The following is a 21,555-nucleotide window of genomic DNA, read 5'->3' on the forward strand; positions in this document are numbered from 1 at the left end:
GAAGATTGAAAAATTATGGCCAGTGCCTCTGATTTCCACCCTCACTTCCCTCAGTATCCTTGGATGCATCTCATCTGGTTCTGGTGCTTTATCCACTTTAAGTACAGGCAGCCTATCTAATACTTCCTCTATCAATTTTAAACCCCTCTAGTGTCTGACGTACCTCCTCTTTCACCATTGCCTGGGTATTTCATATTTATCACTTGACCATTACAACAGATTTTGGGGTCATACATGTTGTGGGACCTTGCTGTTCACAAATTGGCAGCTGGGTTTCCTATATTACAACAGTGATTTTTAAAAGAAGAAACAACTTAATTGGATGTGAAGCACTGTGAGCATGGCAAGGCCCAGAAAGTGCTATATAATTGCAAGTTTCTTCATTTTCCCTTTTCCACTTCTTTCCAAAATCTCCTCTCTGTACTCTTTAGGTTGTCAATCAAAACTTTCTTGAATTTAGTGAATACAATTATGCATCCGTGAACTCTAATTAGCCACGAGATATTACACACAACTTCAGACAACTGAATAAAGCATTAAGACAACTTGGCATCTGGGCATAAGCAAAGCACAGCATTCAACATTTAAAAATAAGGTAAAAGAATATAATACAGAAATCAGTGTGTGGATAAAACCTAAAAGCAGGAGACTTGAGAACCTTCGCACTTCATTGTACGGTACACAGATCAACATTCAGAGTGCTGGGATGCGTACAGACAGATCACGGAGTATAAAACCAAAAGTAATACAGGGACACTCAATTCTACAGTCTGTGCCAATTGGGCCTTTTTTTTTTAAAAAAAGCTGGACAGTGGAAAATCTAGTCAGGAAGCCAAGGTGGGATAATTAGAAGCCTAGTAATGTCTGCACATCTCAAATGAAGTTGGAGTTTCTCCTTCTCTTGCGTAGTGTCAGACTTCGCTGAGCTCTTTGGGATCCTCTACCCTATGGGACTCCTGTTTCTACAGAAAGAGGCTTTGAAGAAATGTCAAAATATATTTATAATTACCACTGAACAGCCTTCAAATCCATCTACAATTCATATTAAGAGTTGCAATACAGGAATGAGCATTAATTTAAGTTTCTCAATGTAGAACAGTAATTGGCATAGGGAGACTTTCTGTGGAGGCTTTGCTGTGGATTCATGGATCTGGAGCACTGAAGTATAATTAGTTTCAAAAAAATGTGAAATGTGAAGTCTGCAACAAGCGAAACTAAAAGTAAAGAAAAAGCAAAACCAAAGTTAATAGGTTTCTGTCCCATTTTATTTACAAAGTTGCACTGTGTATTCTAGGGCTGACAATCTGAAGGAAAAACAACATATCATGTTTTGGCCATCACCTACACAGAGCTCTAGACTCAACTCATCTCTTTAGTTTGAAGGTTGACTTTCACTCACTACCTGTACATGGGTGCTTTGTTGTGGGGTCATGGCCCAATAATCTCCTGAACAGAGGTATTTTCCCTCTGCTGCTCATTCCATTTTCCCCTCATGTTCCCAGCTGGATCTGTTCCCCCTAGATACAGTGAACATTCATGTCTGGGTTTGTGTCTGTTTCACTGGACATAGTCCAGAGCTCAGAGAACCAAACATTTTCCGCGAAATCCAAACAGTGAGAAATTCGACCTTGGCATCAAACTGCACTCTTTTGGTTAACAGTTTCCTTCCTTTTGCACCTCATTCTGATGGTGGAACAAAAATAAGAGCCTCCATTTATAATGCAAACATTTCTTAAATATATTGCCAGACTGAAATGTTCACCATTCACAGAAATCATCATCCCCCAGTGACAATTATGCCACAAAAGAATACGAGAATACAAAATACAAAACGTGTCACCTCCAAACTCCGTGTCAATGTTTCCCATTTTTTGAATTCGTCCAACCTGATTTCCACCCCTGTCACAGTATCAAAACAGCTCCTATCAAAGTCACAAATGACATCCCATGTGACTGACAAAGTTAAACTAGCCCTCCTCAACCCCCCTGCAGCCTTTGACAGGTTGACTACACCAACCTTCTCCAACGCATCTCCACTGTCATCCAGCTGGGTGAGATTGCATTTGCCTGGTTCCATTCTTATTTATCCAATCACAACCAGAGAATCATGTGCAATAGCTACTCTTTCCACCCCCACACCGTTACCTCTGGAGTTCATAAGATCATAAGAAATAGGAGAAGGACAAGGCCATTCGGCCCATCAAGCCTGCTCCTCCATTCAAACAGATCATGACTGATCAACTACTTCTATGTCATTACAAAATGATGAACAGACTGTGACAGGAAGGGACAGAGCGTACAAATCTAAGAGTAAATCAACAGATAAGGCTAGAGGTTACAAAAATAATAAAAGGAAAAAACTAAAGGCACTCCATCTGAATGCTGGTAGCATTCGAAAGAAAACTGATGAATTGAGAGCGCAAATAGAAATAAATAAATGCGATCTGATAGGCATTACAGAGACATGGCTGCAGGACATGATGGATTGGGATCTGAATATTGAAGGGTACATGGCATTTAGGAAGGACAGGAAGCTAGGAAAAGGTGGAGGATTAGCTCTGTTAATTAATGATGGTATTAGCACGATAGAGGGGGATGACTTATGTTCAGGAGACCATGATGTAGAAGCAGTTTGGGAAGAGATGAGAAATGATAAAGTCAAGAAGTCACTTGTGGGAGCGGTGTACAGGCCACCTAACAATAACCACACTGTGGGACAGGGTATAAAGGAAGAAATAATAGCAGCTTGTCAGAAAGCTACAGCGATAATTATGGGAGATTTTAATCTACATATACACTGGAAAAATCAGATGGGCAGAGGTAGCCTAGATGAGGAGTACATAGAATGTTTTCAGGATAATTTCTTGTAACAATACTTTCTACAGCCAACCAGAAAGCACGCTATACTAGACCTAGTATTGTGCAACAAGATAGGATTAATTAATGACCTCATAGTTAAGGCACCTCTAGGTAGCAGCGACCATAATATGATCGAATTTTACATTCAGCTTGAGGGAGAGAAGAGTGGGTCCAAGACTAGTATTTTAAACTTAAATAAGGGCAATTATGAGGGCATGAAAGTGGAGCTAGCTAAAGTGATCTGGCAAATCAGGTTAAGGGATAGGTCAATAGAGATGCAGTGGCAGACATTTAAGGGGATATTTCAGAATACACAGAATAGATACATTTCAACGAGAAAGAAAAATTCCAAGGGTGGGACCACGCCATCCGTGGTTAACTAAAACAGTTAAAGATAGTATCAAACTTAAAGAAAAAGCCTATAATTGTGCAAAGGTGGGAGGCAGATCAGAAGATTGGACAGAACATAAAAAAACAGCAAAGAATGACTAAAAGATTGATAAGGAAGGTAAAATTAGAGTACGAGAGAAAGCTAGCTAGAAATATAAAGACACCATAACAGTTTCTATAGATATTTAAGAAAGAAAAAGAGTTGACAAAGTGAGCATTGGTCCGATAAAAAATGAGTCTGGGGAACTAATAATGGATAATAAGGAGTTGGCAGATGAATTGAACAGATATTTTGCATTGGTCTTCACTATTGAGGATACAAGCAACATCCCAGTATTAGCTATAAGTCAGGAAATGGAAGGGAGGGAGGAACTCAAGAAAATTACAATCACCAGGGAAGTGAACTGAACAAATTGTTGAAGCTGTGGGTTGACAAGTCCCCGGGTCCTGATGGACTTCATCCTGGGGTCTTAAAAGAAGTGGCTAGTAAGATAGTTTATGCATCAGTTTTAAGTTTCCAGAATTCCTTAGATTCGTGGAAGGTTCTTTAGATTGGAAAATAGTTCAGCTTAACATCTGTCTTACTGAAAATGTTACAAGCTATTAAAGATGTTATAGCAGGGCATTTAGAAAAATTCACGGTAATCAGGCAGAGTCAACATGGTTTTGTGAAAGGGAAACCATGTTTAACCAATTTATTGGAGTTCTTTGAGGGAGATACATCTGCTGTGGATAAATGAGAACCGGTGGATGTATTGTAGATTTCCAGAAGGCATTTGATAAGGTGCCACATCATTGATTATCGCAGAAAATAAAAGCTCATGGTGTAGGGGGTAACATATTGGCATGGATAGAAGATTGGTTGGCTAACAGGAAACAGAGAGTAGGCATAAATGGATCATTGTCTGGTTGGCAAGATGTAACCAGTGGTGTGCCACAGGGATAAATAAAAACAAGAAATGCTGGAATCACTCAGCAGGTCTGGCAGCATCTGTGGAAAGAGAAGCAGAGTTAACGTTTCGGGTCAGCGACCCTTCATCGGAAGGGTTACTGACCCGAAACGTTAACTCTGCTTCTCTTTCCACAGATGCTGCCAGACCTGCTGAGTGATTCCAGCATTTTTTGTTTTTATTTCAGATTTCCAGCATCCGCAGTATTTTGCTTTTATTTTAGTGTGTCACAGGGATCTGTGTTGGGGCCTCAACTTTTTACAATTTATATAAATGACTTAGATGAAGGGACCGAAGGTATGGTTGCTAAATTTGCTGATGGCATAAAGATAGGAAAGTAGCTTGTGAAGAGGCGACAAAGGGATATAGATAGGCAAAGAACTGGCAAATGGAGTATAAGGTGAGGAAGTGGGAAATTGTACACTTTGGCAGGAAGAATAAAAAAGTATATTATCTAAATAGTGAAAGATTGCAGAGCTGAGAGGCGGAGGGATCTGGGTGTCCTAGTGCATAAATCACAAAAGGATTGTATGCAGGTACAGCACGTAATTAGGAAAGCTAATAGAATGTGATCGTTTATCGCGAGGGGAATTGAATACAAAAGTAGGGAGGTTATGCTTCAGCTATACAGGGCATTGGTGAGACCACATCTGGAGTACTGTGTACAGTACTGGTCTCCTTATTTAAGGAAGGATGTAAATGTGTTGGAGGCAACACAGAGAAGGTTTACTAGACAAATATCTGGAATGGGTGGCCTGTCTTACAAGGAAAGATTGGACAGACTAGGCTTGTACCCGCTAGAATTTAGAAGAGTAAGAGGCGACTTGATTGAAACATAAGATCCTGAGGGGTCTTGACGGGGTGGGTGCGGAAAGGATGTTTCATGATGAAAGGGAGAATCTCGAACTAGGGGTCACTGTTTAAAAATAAGGGGTCGCTCATTTAAGACAGAGATGAGGACAAATGTTTTCTCTCAGAGGGTTGTGAGTCTATGGAATTCTCTTCCTCAAAAGGCAGTGGAAGCAGAGTCTATGAATATTTTTAAGGCAGAGGTGCATAGATTCTTGATAACCAAGGGGGTGATAGGTTATCAGGGGTAGGTCGAAATGTGGAGTAATCAGTTCAGCCATGAACTTACTGAATGGCAGAGCAGGCTCGAAGTGCCGTGCGGCCTACTCCTGCTCCTAATTCGTATGTTCTTCCCCACTATCCTCGTAGCCCCTGATGTTATTAGTATTCAGAAATCTATTGATTTCTGTCTTGAACATGCTCGATGATTGAGCTCCCACAGCCCTCTGGGTAGAGAATTCCACAGATTCACCACCCTCTGAATAAAGAAATTCCCTCTCATTTCAGTCTTAAATGGCCTGCCCCTTAATCTGAGACTGTGTCCCCTTGTTCTAGACTCACCAGCCAGAGGAAACATCCTATCTACATCCACCCTGTCACACCCTGTAAAAATTTTATAAGTTTCAATGAGATCACCTTTCATTCTTTGAAACTATACAGAATACATGTCCAGCTTCTGCAATTTCTCCTCATAAGACAATCCCATCATCGCAGGGACTTGTCTGGTGAACCCCTTCTACGGCAAGCATATCCTTCCTTAGATAAGGAGACTAAAACTGTACACAATACTCCAGGTGCGGTCTCACCAAGGCTTTATACAATTGAATACATCTTTACTCCTGTACTCAAATTCCCTTGTAATGAAGGCCAACATACCATTTGCCTTCTGAATTGCTTGCTGCACCTGCATACTAGCTTTTAGTGACACATGTCCAAAGAGACCCGTGTGTCCTTCTTCATCAACACTTCCCAACCTTTCACCATTTAAGAAATACTCTGCCATTGTTTTTTTCTACCAAAGTGGATCACTTCACACTTATTCACATTATATTCCATCTGCCATGTTCTTGCCCATTCACTTAGCCTGTCCAAATTCCCTTGAAGCCTCCTTGCATCCTCCTCACAACTTACATTCCCTCATAGTTTTGTCTTCCGCAAATTTGGAAATATTACATTTGGTCCCCATATCCAAAGCATTTACATAGACTGTAAAAAGCTGTAGCCCAAGCACGGATCCTTGCAGCACCCCAACTAGTAACAGCTTGCCATCTTGAACTTGCTGAACTCAGTTCGCTCAGGTCTAACCCCGGTCATCAAACCTGCAGACAAGGGTAGTGCTGCTGTTGTCCGGCATACTTACCTCTACCTTGCAAAGGCTTAGTGCCAACTCTCAGACACTTCTTCCTACCTCCCACTGGACCATGACCCCACCACCGAACATCAACTACAACTGTCCACAGGACTGTCACTGACCTCATCTCCTCTGGAGATCTTGCCTCTACAGCTTCCAACCTCATAGCCCGTAACCCTAGACAGCCTGCTCCTACCTCCTTCCTCCGCCACGTCCAGCGTGATGCCACTACCAAACACATCTTCCCCTCCCGGTCAGCATTCCAAAGGGATCATTCCCTCTATGACACCCTGGTCCACACCTCCATTACCCCAACACCTCATTCCCTTCCCGTGCAATCGCAGGAGGTGGAATACCTACACTTTTACCTTCTCTCTCCTCACTATCCAAGCCCCCCAAACACTCCTTTCAGGTGAAGCAGCAATTTACTTGTACTTCTTTCAATGTAGTATACTGCATTCGCTGTTCACAATGTAGTCTCCTCTACATTGGGGAGACCAAACGCAGATTGAGTGACCGCTTTGCGGAACACCTCCTTTCAGTCCAAAAGCATGACCACGAGCTTCCAGTTGCTTGCCATTTCAACACACACCCCTGCTCTCATGCCCACATATCTGTCCCGGGCTTGCTGCAGTGTTCCAGTGAACATCAAAGCAAGCTCGAGGAACAGCATTCTCATTTACCGATTAGGCATGCTACAGCCTGCCAGACTGAACATTGAGTTCAATAACTTCATTTTATTTTCAGTCATTTTTTTTCTTTTTATTTTATTTTAGCTTGTTTCATCATTCATTTTTCTTACCATGTGCCTGCCCACTGTTTTTTTCATATTTGTGCTGTGGGGCAGGGCTGTTCATTTTTCTGTCCATTAACACCCTCTCTGCACTAATACTTTTCTTTCAGCACACCATTAATATACCGTTTGCCTTTGCTCCATGACCTGGTCAGTTATTCTCTATAACGCTGTCCTATCAACACCTTCCCTTTTGTTATCTCTTGCCCACCCCTGCTTTATTTGCTTAAAACCTATTACATTTCTAACCTTTGCCAGTTGAAAGGTCACTGACCTGAAACGTTAACTCTTCTTCTCTCTCCACAGATGCTGCCAGACCTGATTATTTCCAGCATTTCTTATTTTTATTTGAGAATGACCTATTTATTCCCACTCTCTGCTTTCTGTCTGTTAACCAATTCACAATTCATTGTACTATATTACCCCCAATTCCTTGTGCTCTAATTTTGTTTACTAACCTCCTGTGTGGGCCCTTATCAAAAGCCTTCTGAAAATCCAAATACACCACATCCACTGGTTCTCCTTTGTCTATGCTACAATCAGCTTCCTCAAAAAACTCCAACAGGTTTGTCAAATATGATTTCCTTTTACAAATCCACGTTGACTCTGCCCAATCATATTATTTTCCAAGTGTCCAGTTATCTCATCATTCATAACAGATTCTAATATTTTCCCTACTACTGGCGTCAAACTAACAGGTCTGTAATTGACCGTTTTCTCTCTCACTCCCTTAAATAGTGGGTTACATTTGCAACTTTCCAGTCGGCAGAAACCCTTCCAGAAGCGATCAAATTTTGAAAGATAACCACCAATGTATCTATTATCTCTATAGCCACCTCCTTCAATACTCTGGGATGTAGCTCATCTAGTCCAGGGGATTTATCAACTTTCAATCCAATTAATTTTTCAAGTACTACCTCTTCATTGATACTAATTACTTTCAGTTCCTCAATTTTTAAAAGTCCCTTGGTTCCTTAGTATTTCTGGGAGATTTCCTATGTCTTCCTCGTGAAGGCAGACACAAAGTTATTGTTTAGTCTCTCTGCCATTTCCTCATACTCTACCACAAACTCTCCTACACCTGTAATGGACCACCCCACCCCCTGCTAATCTTTCCTTTTCACATAGCTAAAGAAGCTTTGACAGTCCGCCTTTATGTTTCTAACTAGCTTACATTCATAATCTCTTTTCCCTGTCTTTACCAGTTTCTTGATCCTCCTTTGTTGGATGCTAAATTGCTCCCAATCCTCAGGCTTACCACTTTCTTGGTGACCTTATAAACCACTTCCTTTGACCTAATGCAATCCTTAATTTCTTTTGTTAGCCACAGTTGATTCAACTTTCCAGTTGGGTTTTGTGTCTTAGAGGAATGTGTATGTGTTGTGAACTGTGTCATACTTCTTTAAATACTAGCCATTGCCTGTCTACCGTCCAATCCTTTAATGTATTTTCCCAATCCACCATAGCCAACTTGCCCCTCATACCTTCATAGTTTCCTTTGTTCAGATTTAGGACCCTAGTTTCAGAATGAACTTTATCTCTTTCAAAGTTAATGTAGAACGCTATCATATTGTGGTCACTATTTCCTAATGGCTCCTGTACAGCAAGGTTATTAATTAGCCCTTTCTCATCACATAATACTAAATCTAAAATAGACTGATATCTAGTTTGTTCTTCAACATACTGCTCCAGAAACCCATCTTGTACACACTCTAGGGATTCATCCTCCACAGCATGAGTGCTAATTAGATTTACCCAATCGATATGTAAATTGAAATCGCCCATTATTACTCTATTGCCCATGTTACATATAGCTCTAATTTCCTGATTTATACCATGCCCAACATTACCACTACAGTTTGGTGGTCTATAAACACCTCCCACCAATGTTTGCTGCCTCTTGCTGTTTCTTAGCTCCACCCAAACTGATTCTACATCTTGCTCCTTCGATCTAAGATTCTCTCACTAATGTACTCATCCCGTCCTTTATTAACAGTGCTACCCCACCTCCTTTTCCCCTCCGCCTATCCCTCCTAATTGACGAATATCCCTGAATATTCAGTTCCCAGTCCTCGTCACCCTGTAACCAAGTCGTTGTAATGGCAATTAAATCATACCCATTTACCTCTTTTTGTGCCTTCAAATCATCTACCTTGTTGAGAATGCTGCGTGTCCTTAACTTTGTCTTAACATTATTCCTCATTCCAATCCTGTTTGATGTTTGCCTTCATCTCGTCTGCCTTCCAATTTCGCTTACTTCTCTACTTCCCGTTACTAATTTTGCTTCCCTCCAATCTGAGCTCCCTCTTAGGTTCCCAAACCCCTCTCAATGTAGTTTAAACCCTCCCCAATAGCACTAGCAAATCTCCCTGCAAGGATGTTAGTCCGGGTCCTGTTCAGGTGCAACTTGTCCATCTTGTACAGGTCCCACCTATCCTAAAGTCTCAGAAATCTGATGTCCTCCCTCCTGCACCAATTCTCCAGCCACATGTTAAATAGCTTCATCCTCCTATTCCTATGCTCACAAGCACATGACACTGGGAGTAATCCTGAGATTACTGCTCAGCTCATCTGTTCCCCAAGGATCTATCCTTGCCCCCTGCAAATTCTCATCAACTTGCTTCCCCTCAGCAAGACCACCCGAAAACACAGCGTCAGTTTCCACATGTACATCCAGCTCTACTTCACCTATCACCTCTCTGTCTCAATATCAGATTGCTCATCTGACATCCAGTAGTGATGAGTAGAAATTTCCTCCAATTAACTATTGGGAAGAATGAAAACGCTGGCTTCCATGCATACTACAAAATACATTCCCCAGCTACCGACTAATTCTCACCCTGGCAACTGAGGGTAAACCAGACTGTTCACAATGAGATGAGCTGCCAACCACATACTTGCACCATCACTAAGACCACCTACTGCCACCTCCATAACATTGCCCGACTCTACCCAAGCCTCAGCTCATCTGCTGTTGAAACCCTAATTGATGCCTCTTACCTCTACACTTGACTGTTCCAAGAAACCCCTGGCCAGCCTCCCACATTCTACCTTCTGTTAACTAGAAGTCATCCAAAATTCTGCTGCCCACGTCCTAACTCACGCCAAGTTCTGTTCACTCATCCTCGCTGACCTACACACACCCCCAGTTAAGCAATACCTCGATTTAAAAATTCTCATCCTTGTTTTCAAATCCCTACATGACCTCACCCCTCCCTATCTCTAACCTCCTCCAGTCTCCGAGATACCTGCTCTCGTCTAATTCTAGATTCTTGAACAGTGGTCCTAGCACTGACCCTTGGGAAACACCACTGTCTACCCTCCAGTCTGAAAAACAATTTACCATGACTCGCTGTTTTCTGTCCTTAAGCCAATTTTGTATCCAAGTTGACACTGGCCCTCTTATTCCATAAGCCTCAATTTTGTTAACCAACCTTTTATATGGCACTTTACCAAACATTTTCTGAAAGATCTATATAGACAACACCCATTGCTTTCCCTTCAACAATCTTTTCTATTACATCAAAAAATTCAATAGATTAGTCAAGTACAATCTGCCTTTTACAAAACCATGAGAGATGTTTTCAATTAATTCAAACCTCTCCAAGCCGCTGTTGATTTTGTTTCCCCAATTGTTTCTAAAGGCTGCCTTTGCTGACAATGCTACCACTAGGTGGCGCTGCAGCGGCACTTGCGCAAATGCAGCTTGTGCCACTAAAATGTCACAGTCTGCGACGTCAGCAGCTCCCAGAACTAAAGATGGCGCTGCTCAAATAGTCACGCAAAGGCAACCTAAACACATGGTAGCACACAGTGGTAAGAGCGAGTGGATGGGCCAGAGGGGAAAAGAGGAGAGCGCACCCGCCACCACCACCACCAAGGTCTTTGGCTGTGCTCTGCCCGCTTCCCCCACCTCTGCTCTCTCCCCGCTTCCCTGCACGCATTACTGAGGACGTAATCTGCGCATGTGCCTACCAGTCCTGGCAATGCGGAATGCAGCGCATGCGCAGAGAGTAGCAGCCAATGTGCGTAGTTTGGCACAGTCTGATGACATCAGCTGCCGGCTGCGTTGTTGATAATCACTTTGGTTTCTAAAACCTTACCCCCCCCACTGATGTTAAACTGATTGTCCTGGAATTACTCAATGTCCTTACACCCTTTCTTGTACAAGGGTATCACATGTGCCACTCTCCAATCCTCTGGCACCTCCCCGAATCTAGGAAAGATTTGAAATTTATGGTAAGTCCATCCGCTACCTCCACCCCATGTCCTTTAGCAGTGTGGGACGCAATCCATCCGAACCAGGCGACTTATCCACTCTAAGCATAGCCAGTATATCCTGCCCATCAATTTTTGCCTCATCCATCACCTCTACTACCTCCACTTCTACCAATATTTTGTCAGTATCCTCTCCCTTCGTAAACATCGATACAAAGAACTCATTAAGTATTCTAACCTTGCCCTGCACCTCTAAGCATATATCATCCCCAATAGGACCTAATCAGTCTCACTACCCACTTACTATTAACATGCTGGTAGAAGATATTTGGGTTCTCTTTTATGTTAACTACCATTCTATGTTCCCTTCACTTGCTTTTCCTCCTCACGTTCCCCCCCTCCACTTTTGTATTTTGCCTAACATGCATCATGCACCCTCTTTTTTTGTTTCATCATATTTTCTATCGCCCTCGTTACCCAAGGAGCCCTCACCTTTCCCCGTTGTTGGAATGTACCTAGTCTTTACCTGAAACATCTCATCCTTAAAGATCACCCATTGTTCCGTCAGTTTTTCCTGGGAGTCTTTGGTTCCACCTTACCCCTCTCATCGCACTGAAGTTAGCCCTCCTCCAATTTAGAAGGTCTACTTTAGATTGTACCTTGCTCTTCTCCATTACTAATCTAAGCTTTATGATACGATGATCACGCTTATTTAAATGTTACCCCATAGACACTTGGTCCACCTCATTCCCCAGCACAAGATCCAGCAAGGCCTCCTTCCTAATTGAACCTTCCTAATGAACATACTGCTCCGAGAAGTTCTCCTGAACACATTTCAGAAATTCCTCCCCCTACTTTCCTTTTATTCTATCATCCCAATCGATATTTGGGTAATTAAAGTTCCCCTCCACCACCAACCCCCCCACCCCCCCCAATATCACCACTCTATAGTTCTTGCACATCTGATATTTCCTTGCAGATTTTCTCCTTTTTCTTACTATTTGAAAGTCTATAGAATTCGGCCGGTAGCGTGATCGTACCCTTTTTGTTTCTCAACTCTAACCAAATGGATTCTGTATTTGACCCCTCAAGGACATGCTCTCTTTTCAACACTACAATGTCTTCCTTAATCAGTACTAACGCCCCACCTCCTTTTTTACCTTCTATTTTTTTCTGAACACTTTGCATCCTTGAATATCAAGCACCCAGCCCTCACCATTTTAAGCCACATTTTCAATATTGCTACATCATATCCCCACACGGCTACGTGTGCTTGTAGCTCACCAATCTTATTCACCACACTGCATGCGTTTACATACATGCATGCTAAACCTATTGAAGTTTTGTGACCCTGCAGTGACTCAGTGGGTCAAATCAGCACATTGCATTATACAAACATACAAGCAATATTGAGCCACAGAAAAAGTTCAGCTTGTGGAATTAGCTGATATCAGCTGGGACAGCCAGAGGACTCTGCTAGTTAGGTAAGGATAAAAGCGCCCGGAAGTAATGGTCCTGTTCACCATTACCAACCACTCCTGTTGCACGTGGTGGATTGGTACAGTCAGCATCAAGTTTGGTTCTGATGCCCAAATAACTTAATGACACTCACTGTCTAGGTTCACAACTGAATGGCTACACTAATCGACGGACCAAAAGACTAGTGGCTCCCCAATATGAGGGAGCATGGAACATAAATAGCACTATTGAAATGGGCAGCAAATTAATATTAAATTAGGAGACAAGACTACCATCTTTATTATTTTGCTATATTTTGTTACTATAACTGTACATAACATGCAGTTAAACCAATTCTTAATAAAACCAGTGGCAACTGTAGAAAGCCAAAGGCTACCCCTGCTAAGAAATCGTTAAAAGATTTATACAAACACATCTCTAGGATACGCACTATAACACGATCTCAACACCAAAATTAAGCTAACCAATCAAAATGCTTTGGCCTAGACCTACGAATGAGTGAGCCACAGACTTCTCACCTGTCCCAAAACCATTCTGAAAGTGCTATAAGTCTGTCTGAACACAGATGAGAAAAAAATTGCCATTTCCAAATATTGACCTGTATGCTTGAAAAACCTTCTGAAAAGAACAGAATGAAATGCAGAGCAACTGTGATGTCCATGGAAGCTCATCTATTCTGCAATATTGGCCCAATCACATTATTCAGCCTGCAAGATGTCCTTATTTAGAAAGAACATTTAAGGCCTGAACATCAAAACCCTTTTTTTTTTTTACAAAGACCTGGGAGAAGATTTTGTGATGCATGCAGCTATAGAATGTACCTGATCACATACTCAGAACAGATTGCTTTTTTCATTTGCAATACCTACTACAGATAGTTAGCAGATAAACAGGGAGAGATAATTAGTTTGACTATTAGATGCAAAACTAGCAGGGTACAGTTAGAGACTGTTTGGTTACTCACAATGATGTCATGCTGTCCAAACACAGGCATTTCCCAGAGCGACTGGTTGGTGAATTTGTTGAAGTAATATGGCCTGTTTTCTCTCCTACTCCAACACTTTGACCATCCTGCCTGAACCAGCTCATCTGAAAATAATCACAATCAAAACTCTGGCTTAGGTTTAAATAAATGTAAACAGACACACACATTCTGTCAATGACACACGAACATCTCCAAGATGATAGTCTGGTGAAACCTCCCTTAACCATAGCTCAGTCAGTACTGAGGTAAGGCATCACGGCTCTAGTAGGTTGGTTTAAAGTATGAACACATTGTTGCATACAGCTTTACGACTTGTGCCAACGGCAATGAGGGGATGAGACTCATCTCTCCACTCGAGAATTGATAGGGGCATGTCTAACCTACTGTAGCAGTCACCAATTCAGAATAAACAGAAGTGATAAAAGTTCCCTTTAGTCCATGCTTCTCATGAAGGAATCTTCAGTGAAATGTGTCTGGGCAGTTTAATGTTTTGTTTTGCCCAGGTTTCTTTTTTAAACTCATAAGAAATAGGAACAGGAGTAAGCCATTCGGCCCCTCAAACCTGCCCCGCCATTCAATAAGATCATGGCTGATCTGCCCCAGACCGCAACTCCTCTTTCATGCCAGCTCCTCATAGCCCTCAACTCCCCGATGTTTCAAAAATCTATCTACCTCCTCTTTAAATACTTTCAGTGATCTAGTCTCCACAACTCTGAGGTAGAGAATTCCAGACATTCACTACCCTCGGAGAGAAGAAATTCCTTCACATCTCAGTTTTAAATGAGTGTCCCCTTATTCTGTAACTATGTCCCCTAGTTCAAGATTCCCTCACTAGTGGAAACATCTTCTCAACATCTACCCTGTCAAGCCCCCTCAGAATCTTGTACGTTTCAATAAGATCACCCCTCATTCTTCTAAACTCTAATGAATAAAGGCCTAACCTGTTTAGCAGTTATCAAAAAGTCAACACCTTCATCCCAGGAATTTTGCCGAGTGAATCTCTTTTGAACTGCCGCCAATGCCAGTATATCCTTTCTTAAATATGGGGTCCAAAACTCAACACATTACTCCAGGTGCAGCCATATCAACACCCTGTACAATTGAAACAAGACTTCCCTATTTTTAAACTCCAACCCACAAGCAATAAAGGCCAAAATTCCATTTGCTTTCTGAATTGGGGACGTGGTGGCATAGTGGTATTGTCACTGGACTAGTAACCCAGACACCCAGGGTATTGCTCCAGGGACATGGGTTCAAATCCCACCACAGTAGAAGGTGGAATTTGAATCCCATTAATAAATGTGGAATTAAAAAGCTAGTCCAATGATGGCCATGAAACCATTGTCGATTGTTGCAAAAGCCCACCTGGTTCACTAATGTCCTTTCGGGAAGGAAATCTACTGTCCTTACCTGGTCTGGCCTACATGTGACTCCAGACCCACAGCAATGTGGTTGACTCTTACATGCCCTCTGAAATGGCCTAGCAAGCCACTCAGTTGTATCTAACCGTTACGAAGTCAATAAAAAGGAATGAAACCGGCATCAACCTAGGTACCGGAAACGACAACGGGAAACCCAGCTCTGTCGACCCTGCAAAGTCCTCCTTACTAACATCTGGGGGCTTGTACCAAAGTTGGGACAGCTGTCACACAGACTAGTCAAGCAACAGCCTGACATAGTCATACTCACGGAATCATACCTTACAGACAATGTCCCAGACACTGCCATCACCATCCCAGAGTATGCCCTGTCCCACCAGCAGGACAGACCCAGCAGAGGTGGCGGCACAGTGGTATACAGTCAGGAGGGAGTTGCCCTGGGAGTCCTCAACATCAACTCCGGACCACATGAGGTCTCATGGCATCAGGTCAAACATGGACAAGGAAACCTCCCGCTGATTACCATCTACCGCCCTCCCTCAGCTGATGACTCAGTACTCCTCCATGTTGAACAGCACTTGGAAGAAGCACTTGGAAGATGCAAGGGCACAGAATGTAATCTGATTGGGGGACTTCAATGACCATCACCAAGAGTGGCTCGGTAGCACCACTACTGACCGAGCTGGGCGAGTCCTAAAAGACATAGCTGCTAGACTGGGTCTGCGGCAGGTGGTGAGGGAACCAACACGAGGGAAAAGCATACTTGACTCGCCCTCACCAATCTGCCTGCCACAGATGCATTTGTCCATGACAGTATTGGTAGGAGTGACCAACGCACAGTCCTTGTGGAGACGAAGACCCGTCCTTCACATTGAGGATACCCTCTATCGTGTTGTGTGGCACTACCTCTGTGCTAAATGGGATAGATTTCGAACAGATCTAGTAATGCAAAACTGAGCAACCATGAGGCTCTGTGGGCCATCAGCAGCAGCAGAATTGGACTCAACCACAATCTGTAACCTCATGGCCCGGCATATCCCCCAGTCTAACATTACCATCAAGCCAAGAGACCAATCCTGGTTCAAAAAAGAGTGCAGGGAGGCATGCCAGGAGCAGTACCAGGCATAGCTCAAAGATCAGCTGTCAATCTGGTGAAGCTACAACACAGGACTATCTGCATGCCAAACTGCCTAAGCAGCATGCAATAGACAGAGCTAAGCGATCCCACAACCAACGGATCAGATCTAAGCTCTGCAGTCCTGCCACATCCAGCCGTGAGTTGTGGTGGACAATTAAACAACTATCTGGAGGTGGCACATCAGCGTGAAAGATAAGGCTGAAGCATTTGCAACAATCTTCAGCCAGAAGTGCCGAGTCGATGATCCATCTCAGCCTCCTCCTGCAGTCCCCAGAATCACAGCCAATTCGATTCACTACGCGTGATATCAAGAAACGACTGAAGGCACTGGATACTGCAAAGGCTATCGGCCCTGACAATATTCTGGCAATAGTACTGAAGATCTGTGCTCCAGAACTTGCCATGCCCCTAGCCAAGCTGTTCCAGTACAGCTACAACACTGGCATCTACCCTGCAATGTGGAAAATTGCCCTGGTAAGTCTTGTCCTGCTTTTTGTGTACAAGACTTACCTGGGCAATTACTGCCTCATCAGCCTACACTCAATCATCAGTAAAGTGATGGAAGGTGTCATCAACAGTGCCATCAAGCGGCACTTGCTCAGCAATAACCTGCTCAGTGACGCTCAGTTTGGGTTCCGTCAGGGCCACTCAGCTCCTGACATCATTACAGCCTTGGTTCAAACATAGACAAATGAGCTGAACTCAAGAGGTGAGGTGAGAGTGACTGCCCTTTGACATCAAGGCACCCTAGCAAAACTGAAGTCAATGGAAATCAGAGGAAAACTCTCTGCTGGTTAGAGTCATACCTAGTGCAAAGGAAGATGGTTGTGGCTGTTGGAGGTCAATCATCTCAGCTCCAGGACATCACTGCAGGAGTTCTTCAGGGTAGTGCCCTAGGCCCGACCACCTTCAGCTGCTTCATCAATGACCTTCCTTCAATCATAGGGTCAGAAGTGGGGATGTTCGCTGATGATTGCACAATGTTCAACACCATTCGCATCCCCTCAGATACTGAAGCAGTCCATGCAGAAATGCAGCAAGACTTGGACAATATACAGGCTTTGGCTGATAAGTGGCAAGTAACATTCGCGCCACACAAGTGCCAGGCAATGACCATCTCCAACAAGAGAGAATCTAACCATCTCCCCTTGACATTCAATGACATTACCATCGCTGAATCCCCCGCTATCAACATCCTAGGAGCTACCATTGACCAGAAACTGAACTGGAGTAGCCATATAAATACCGTGGCTACAAGAGCAGGGCTAGGAATCCTGCGGCGAGTAACTCACCTCCTGACTCCCCAAAGCCCGTCCACCATCTACAAGGCACAAGTCAGGAGTGTGATGGAATACTCCCCACTTACCTGGGGGGGTGCAGCTCCAACACTCAAGTTCGACACCATCTAGTACCAAGCAGCCCGCTTAATTGGCACCCCATTCACAAACATTCACTCCCTCCACCACCGACACACAGTGGCAGCAGTGTGCACCATCTACAAGATGCACTGCAGCAACGCACCAAGACTCCTGAGGCAGCACCTTCCAAACCCGCGACCTCTACCAACTAGAAGGACAAGGGCAGCAATTGCATGGGAACACCACCACCTGCAAGTTCCCCTCCAAGTCACACACCATCCTGACTTGGAACTATATCGCCGTTCCTTCACTGTCGCTGGGTCAAAATCCTGGAACTCCCTTCCTAACAGCACTGTGGGTGCACCTACTCAACATGGACTGTAGCAGTTCAAGAAGGCAGCTCACCATCACCTTCTCAAGGGCAATTAGGGATGGGCAATAAATGCTAGCCTGGCCTGCGACACCTACATCCCATGAATGAATAAAAAAAAATTACTTGCTGCACTTGCATGCTAACTTTTTTTGTTTCATGCACAAGAACACCCAGATCCCTCTGCGCTGCACTTTTTTTGAAGTCTCTCTCCATTTAAATAAAAGTCTACCAAAGTGCATGACCTCACACATTCCCACATTAAACTCCATCTGCCAAGTTTTTGCCCACTCACTCAACCTATCTATATCCCCTTGCAGATTCCTTGTGCGCTCATCACATGCCCTCCCACCTATTTTTGTATTGTCAGCAAATTTGGATATATTACACTCTGCCCCCTCCTCCAAGTCATTAATATAGAGAGTAAATAATTGAGGCCCTAGAACTGATCCTTGTGGCACTCCACCATCTTTCCAACCTGGAAAAGACCCATTAATCCTGACTCTCTGTCTTCTGTGTGTTAACCAATCTTCAATCCATGTTAATACATTACCCCCAATACCGTGAGCTCCTATCTTGTGCAATAATCTTTTATGTGGCACTTTATCGAATGCCTTCTGGTAATCTAAATACACAACATCTACCAGTTCCCCTTTATCAACGCTGCTCATTAGATCCTCAAAGAACTCTAGCAAATTGTCAAACATGATTTCTCTTTCACAAAACCATGTTGACTCTGTTTGATTGCATTAAGCTTTTCTAAATGTCCTGCTATTTCTTCCTTAATAATGGACTCTAGCATTTTCCCAACGACAGATGTTAGGCCTATAGTTTCTTGCTTTTTGTCTCCCTCCCTTCTTGAACAGGGGTGTCACATTAGTGGTTTTCCAATCTGCTGGGACCCTCCCAGAATCCAGTGAGTTCTGGAATATTTCGACCAATGCCTCCACTATCTCTGCAGCCATTTACTTTAAAACACTTGGATGTAGGCCATCAGGTCCTGGTGACTTGTCTGCCTTTAGTAATCCCATTAGTTTGTCAAATACTTAGTCCCTCGTGATAGAGACTGTTACAAGATCTTTCCTCCCATTAGCTCCTTGCTTATCTGATATCTGTGGGATGTTTACACTGTCCTCCACCATGACAACCAATGCAAAATATTGGTTTAAATTATCTGCCATTTCCTGCCACAGTCCGCCACTGTGCCGTCCAAGGTATATCAAACCAAATCCAAACTTTGCCGGCGGCCACCTGAAAAAGCTGAAACATGAGCAGTGAATAGCAGTGACACAGTGGCGGCGGCAGTGGCGCAGTGGTTAGCACTGCAGCCTCACAGCTCCAGCGACCCGGGTTCGATTCTGGGTACTGCCTGTGTGGAGTTTGCAAGTTCTCCCTGTGACCGCGTGGGTTTTCAACGGGTGCTCCGGTTTACTCCCACAGCCAAAGACTTGCAGGTTGATAGGTAAATTGGCCATTATAAATTCCCCCAATATAGGCAGGTGGGGATGTGGTAGGAATATGGGCTTAATGTATGGGTGGTTGATGGTCGGCACAGACTTGGTGGGCCGAAGGGCCTGTGTCGGTGCTGTATTTCTAAATAAAAAAAAATCTTCCAAGATTCAACAACATTGATTTATATAGCAGTTCCGAAGAAGGGTCACTGACCCGAAACGTTAACTCTGCTTCTCTTTCCACAGATGCTGCCAGACCTGCTGAGTGAATCCAGCATTTCTTGTTTTTGTTTCAGATTTCCAGCATCCGCAGTATTTTGCTTTTATTGATTTATATAGCATTGTTAACAGAAAAAAAAGCAAGGAACTTCTAACTATATTCCTTGCAGTGACTGGATCTGGTTAATACCAGGGGCTATGCATTTGGAAAATATTCTGAAGTTTAGCCTTCTCCATGTATTTGATTTGGATATTTGCTGGCAACATTAAATAAGAGACAGGGCACTTCACAAAAAAGTAAAGTGATTGAAGTAGCACGAGTGTGTTATTTATCTGATCAGTTTTGTACCACTTGTTCATTTACAGCAATCAAATCGCTGCTTTACCGACTGCTACATGAGCAAAAATCTACTCAGATGGATAACTACAGAAACACCAGTTGAGAAAAGTCATGAAAAATAATGCCAACGCTCCAAGTATATTCTTCTTTGAAGCCTTTGGAAATCACTGAAAGGCTGCCAGATATGCATTCTCCTGCACAGAATATGACAGTGTTAAAGAAATTGGTGAAGTTATATTAGAAGGCAGTGTGTCTGACAAAGTTAAATGAAACTGACATGGTCTGAAACACCTTTTATTGGTACAGAATGGGTTCACAAGAAACAATTTTGAATGCACTGGGTATAACAATGGTCAGGACACATGAGAGCATCTCTAAAACCTAATAAACGTGGGTTTTACAGGAAAACTAACCACAGCAATAAAGATTATGGCCGCAAAATTGGATCTCCAGGTGGGTTATTCCTTTACCATCATTAAAACAGATACTCCAGTTAATTGTCTCATTTCTGTTTGTGGGACTTGGCTGTGCACAAATTGGCTATTTCTCAACAACTCCTCCTAAATAGACATTCAGCAAATTATTGAAGATCCCTCTTTAACATGCACTTAGGAACCTATCACCACTTTCACCTCACTGATGGCTACGTCGAGACAGCCAGCAATTCATCAAAATCCCTTTAACTAACCAACATGCTTTTTGCAACTGGACACTCCCTAAACAGAGATAGTTTGTTGGAAGCAATCACCTCAGTCCTAGGACATCACTGTATGAGTTCCTCAGGACAGTGTCCTAGGCCCAACCATCTTGAGCTGTTTAACTGACCTTCCCTCCATCTGTGATAAGGTCAGAACAGGGGATGTTCACTGATGATTGCACTATGTTCGGCACCATTCGCAACCTCTCAGATACTGACGCAGTCCTTACCCATATGCTGCAAGACCTGGACAACATTCAGGCTTGGGCTGATAAGTGGCAAGTAACATTCGCACCACACGCAATGACCATTTCCCCTTGACGTTCAATGGCATTATCATCGCTGAATCCCCCACTAACATCCTAGGGATTACCACTGACCAGAAACTGAAATAAACCAGCCATATAAATACTGTGACTACAAAATCAGAGGCTGGGAATTCTGAGGCGAGAATCTCACCTCCTGACTCCCTGAAGCCTGTCCACTATCTACAAGGCACAAGTCAGGAGTGTGATGGAAAATGCTCACTTGCCTGGATGGGTGCAGCTCCAACACCACTCAAGAAGCTCCACACCATCCAGGACAAAGCAGCCTGTTTGATCAGCACCATATCCACCACCTTCAACATTCACTCCTTCCACCACTGAATGCACAGTGGCAGCAGCGAATACCATCGACAAGATGCACTGCAGCAACGCACCAAATCTCCTTAAACAGCACCTTCCAAAC

General features: G+C 43.3%; 1 protein-coding gene across 3 annotated transcripts in view; it reads right to left on the reverse strand.

The window, feature by feature from the left end:
- Positions 1-21,555, reverse strand: part of pcif1 (phosphorylated CTD interacting factor 1) — a 256,458-nt gene that overhangs the window by 161,306 nt on the left and 73,597 nt on the right. For all 3 annotated transcript variants that reach the window (XR_010976541.1, XM_068048030.1, XM_068048029.1), the window contains exon 3: positions 13,854-13,978. Coding sequence is in view for 2 of the 3 variants with exons in the window: in XM_068048030.1 (XP_067904131.1) it covers positions 13,854-13,978 (125 nt within the window). In the remaining variant the exon portion in view is untranslated. The remainder of the gene's footprint in view (positions 1-13,853; positions 13,979-21,555) is intronic.

This window comes from Heterodontus francisci, chromosome 16, assembly GCF_036365525.1.
Source record: "Heterodontus francisci isolate sHetFra1 chromosome 16, sHetFra1.hap1, whole genome shotgun sequence".
NCBI lineage: Eukaryota > Metazoa > Chordata > Chondrichthyes > Heterodontiformes > Heterodontidae > Heterodontus > Heterodontus francisci.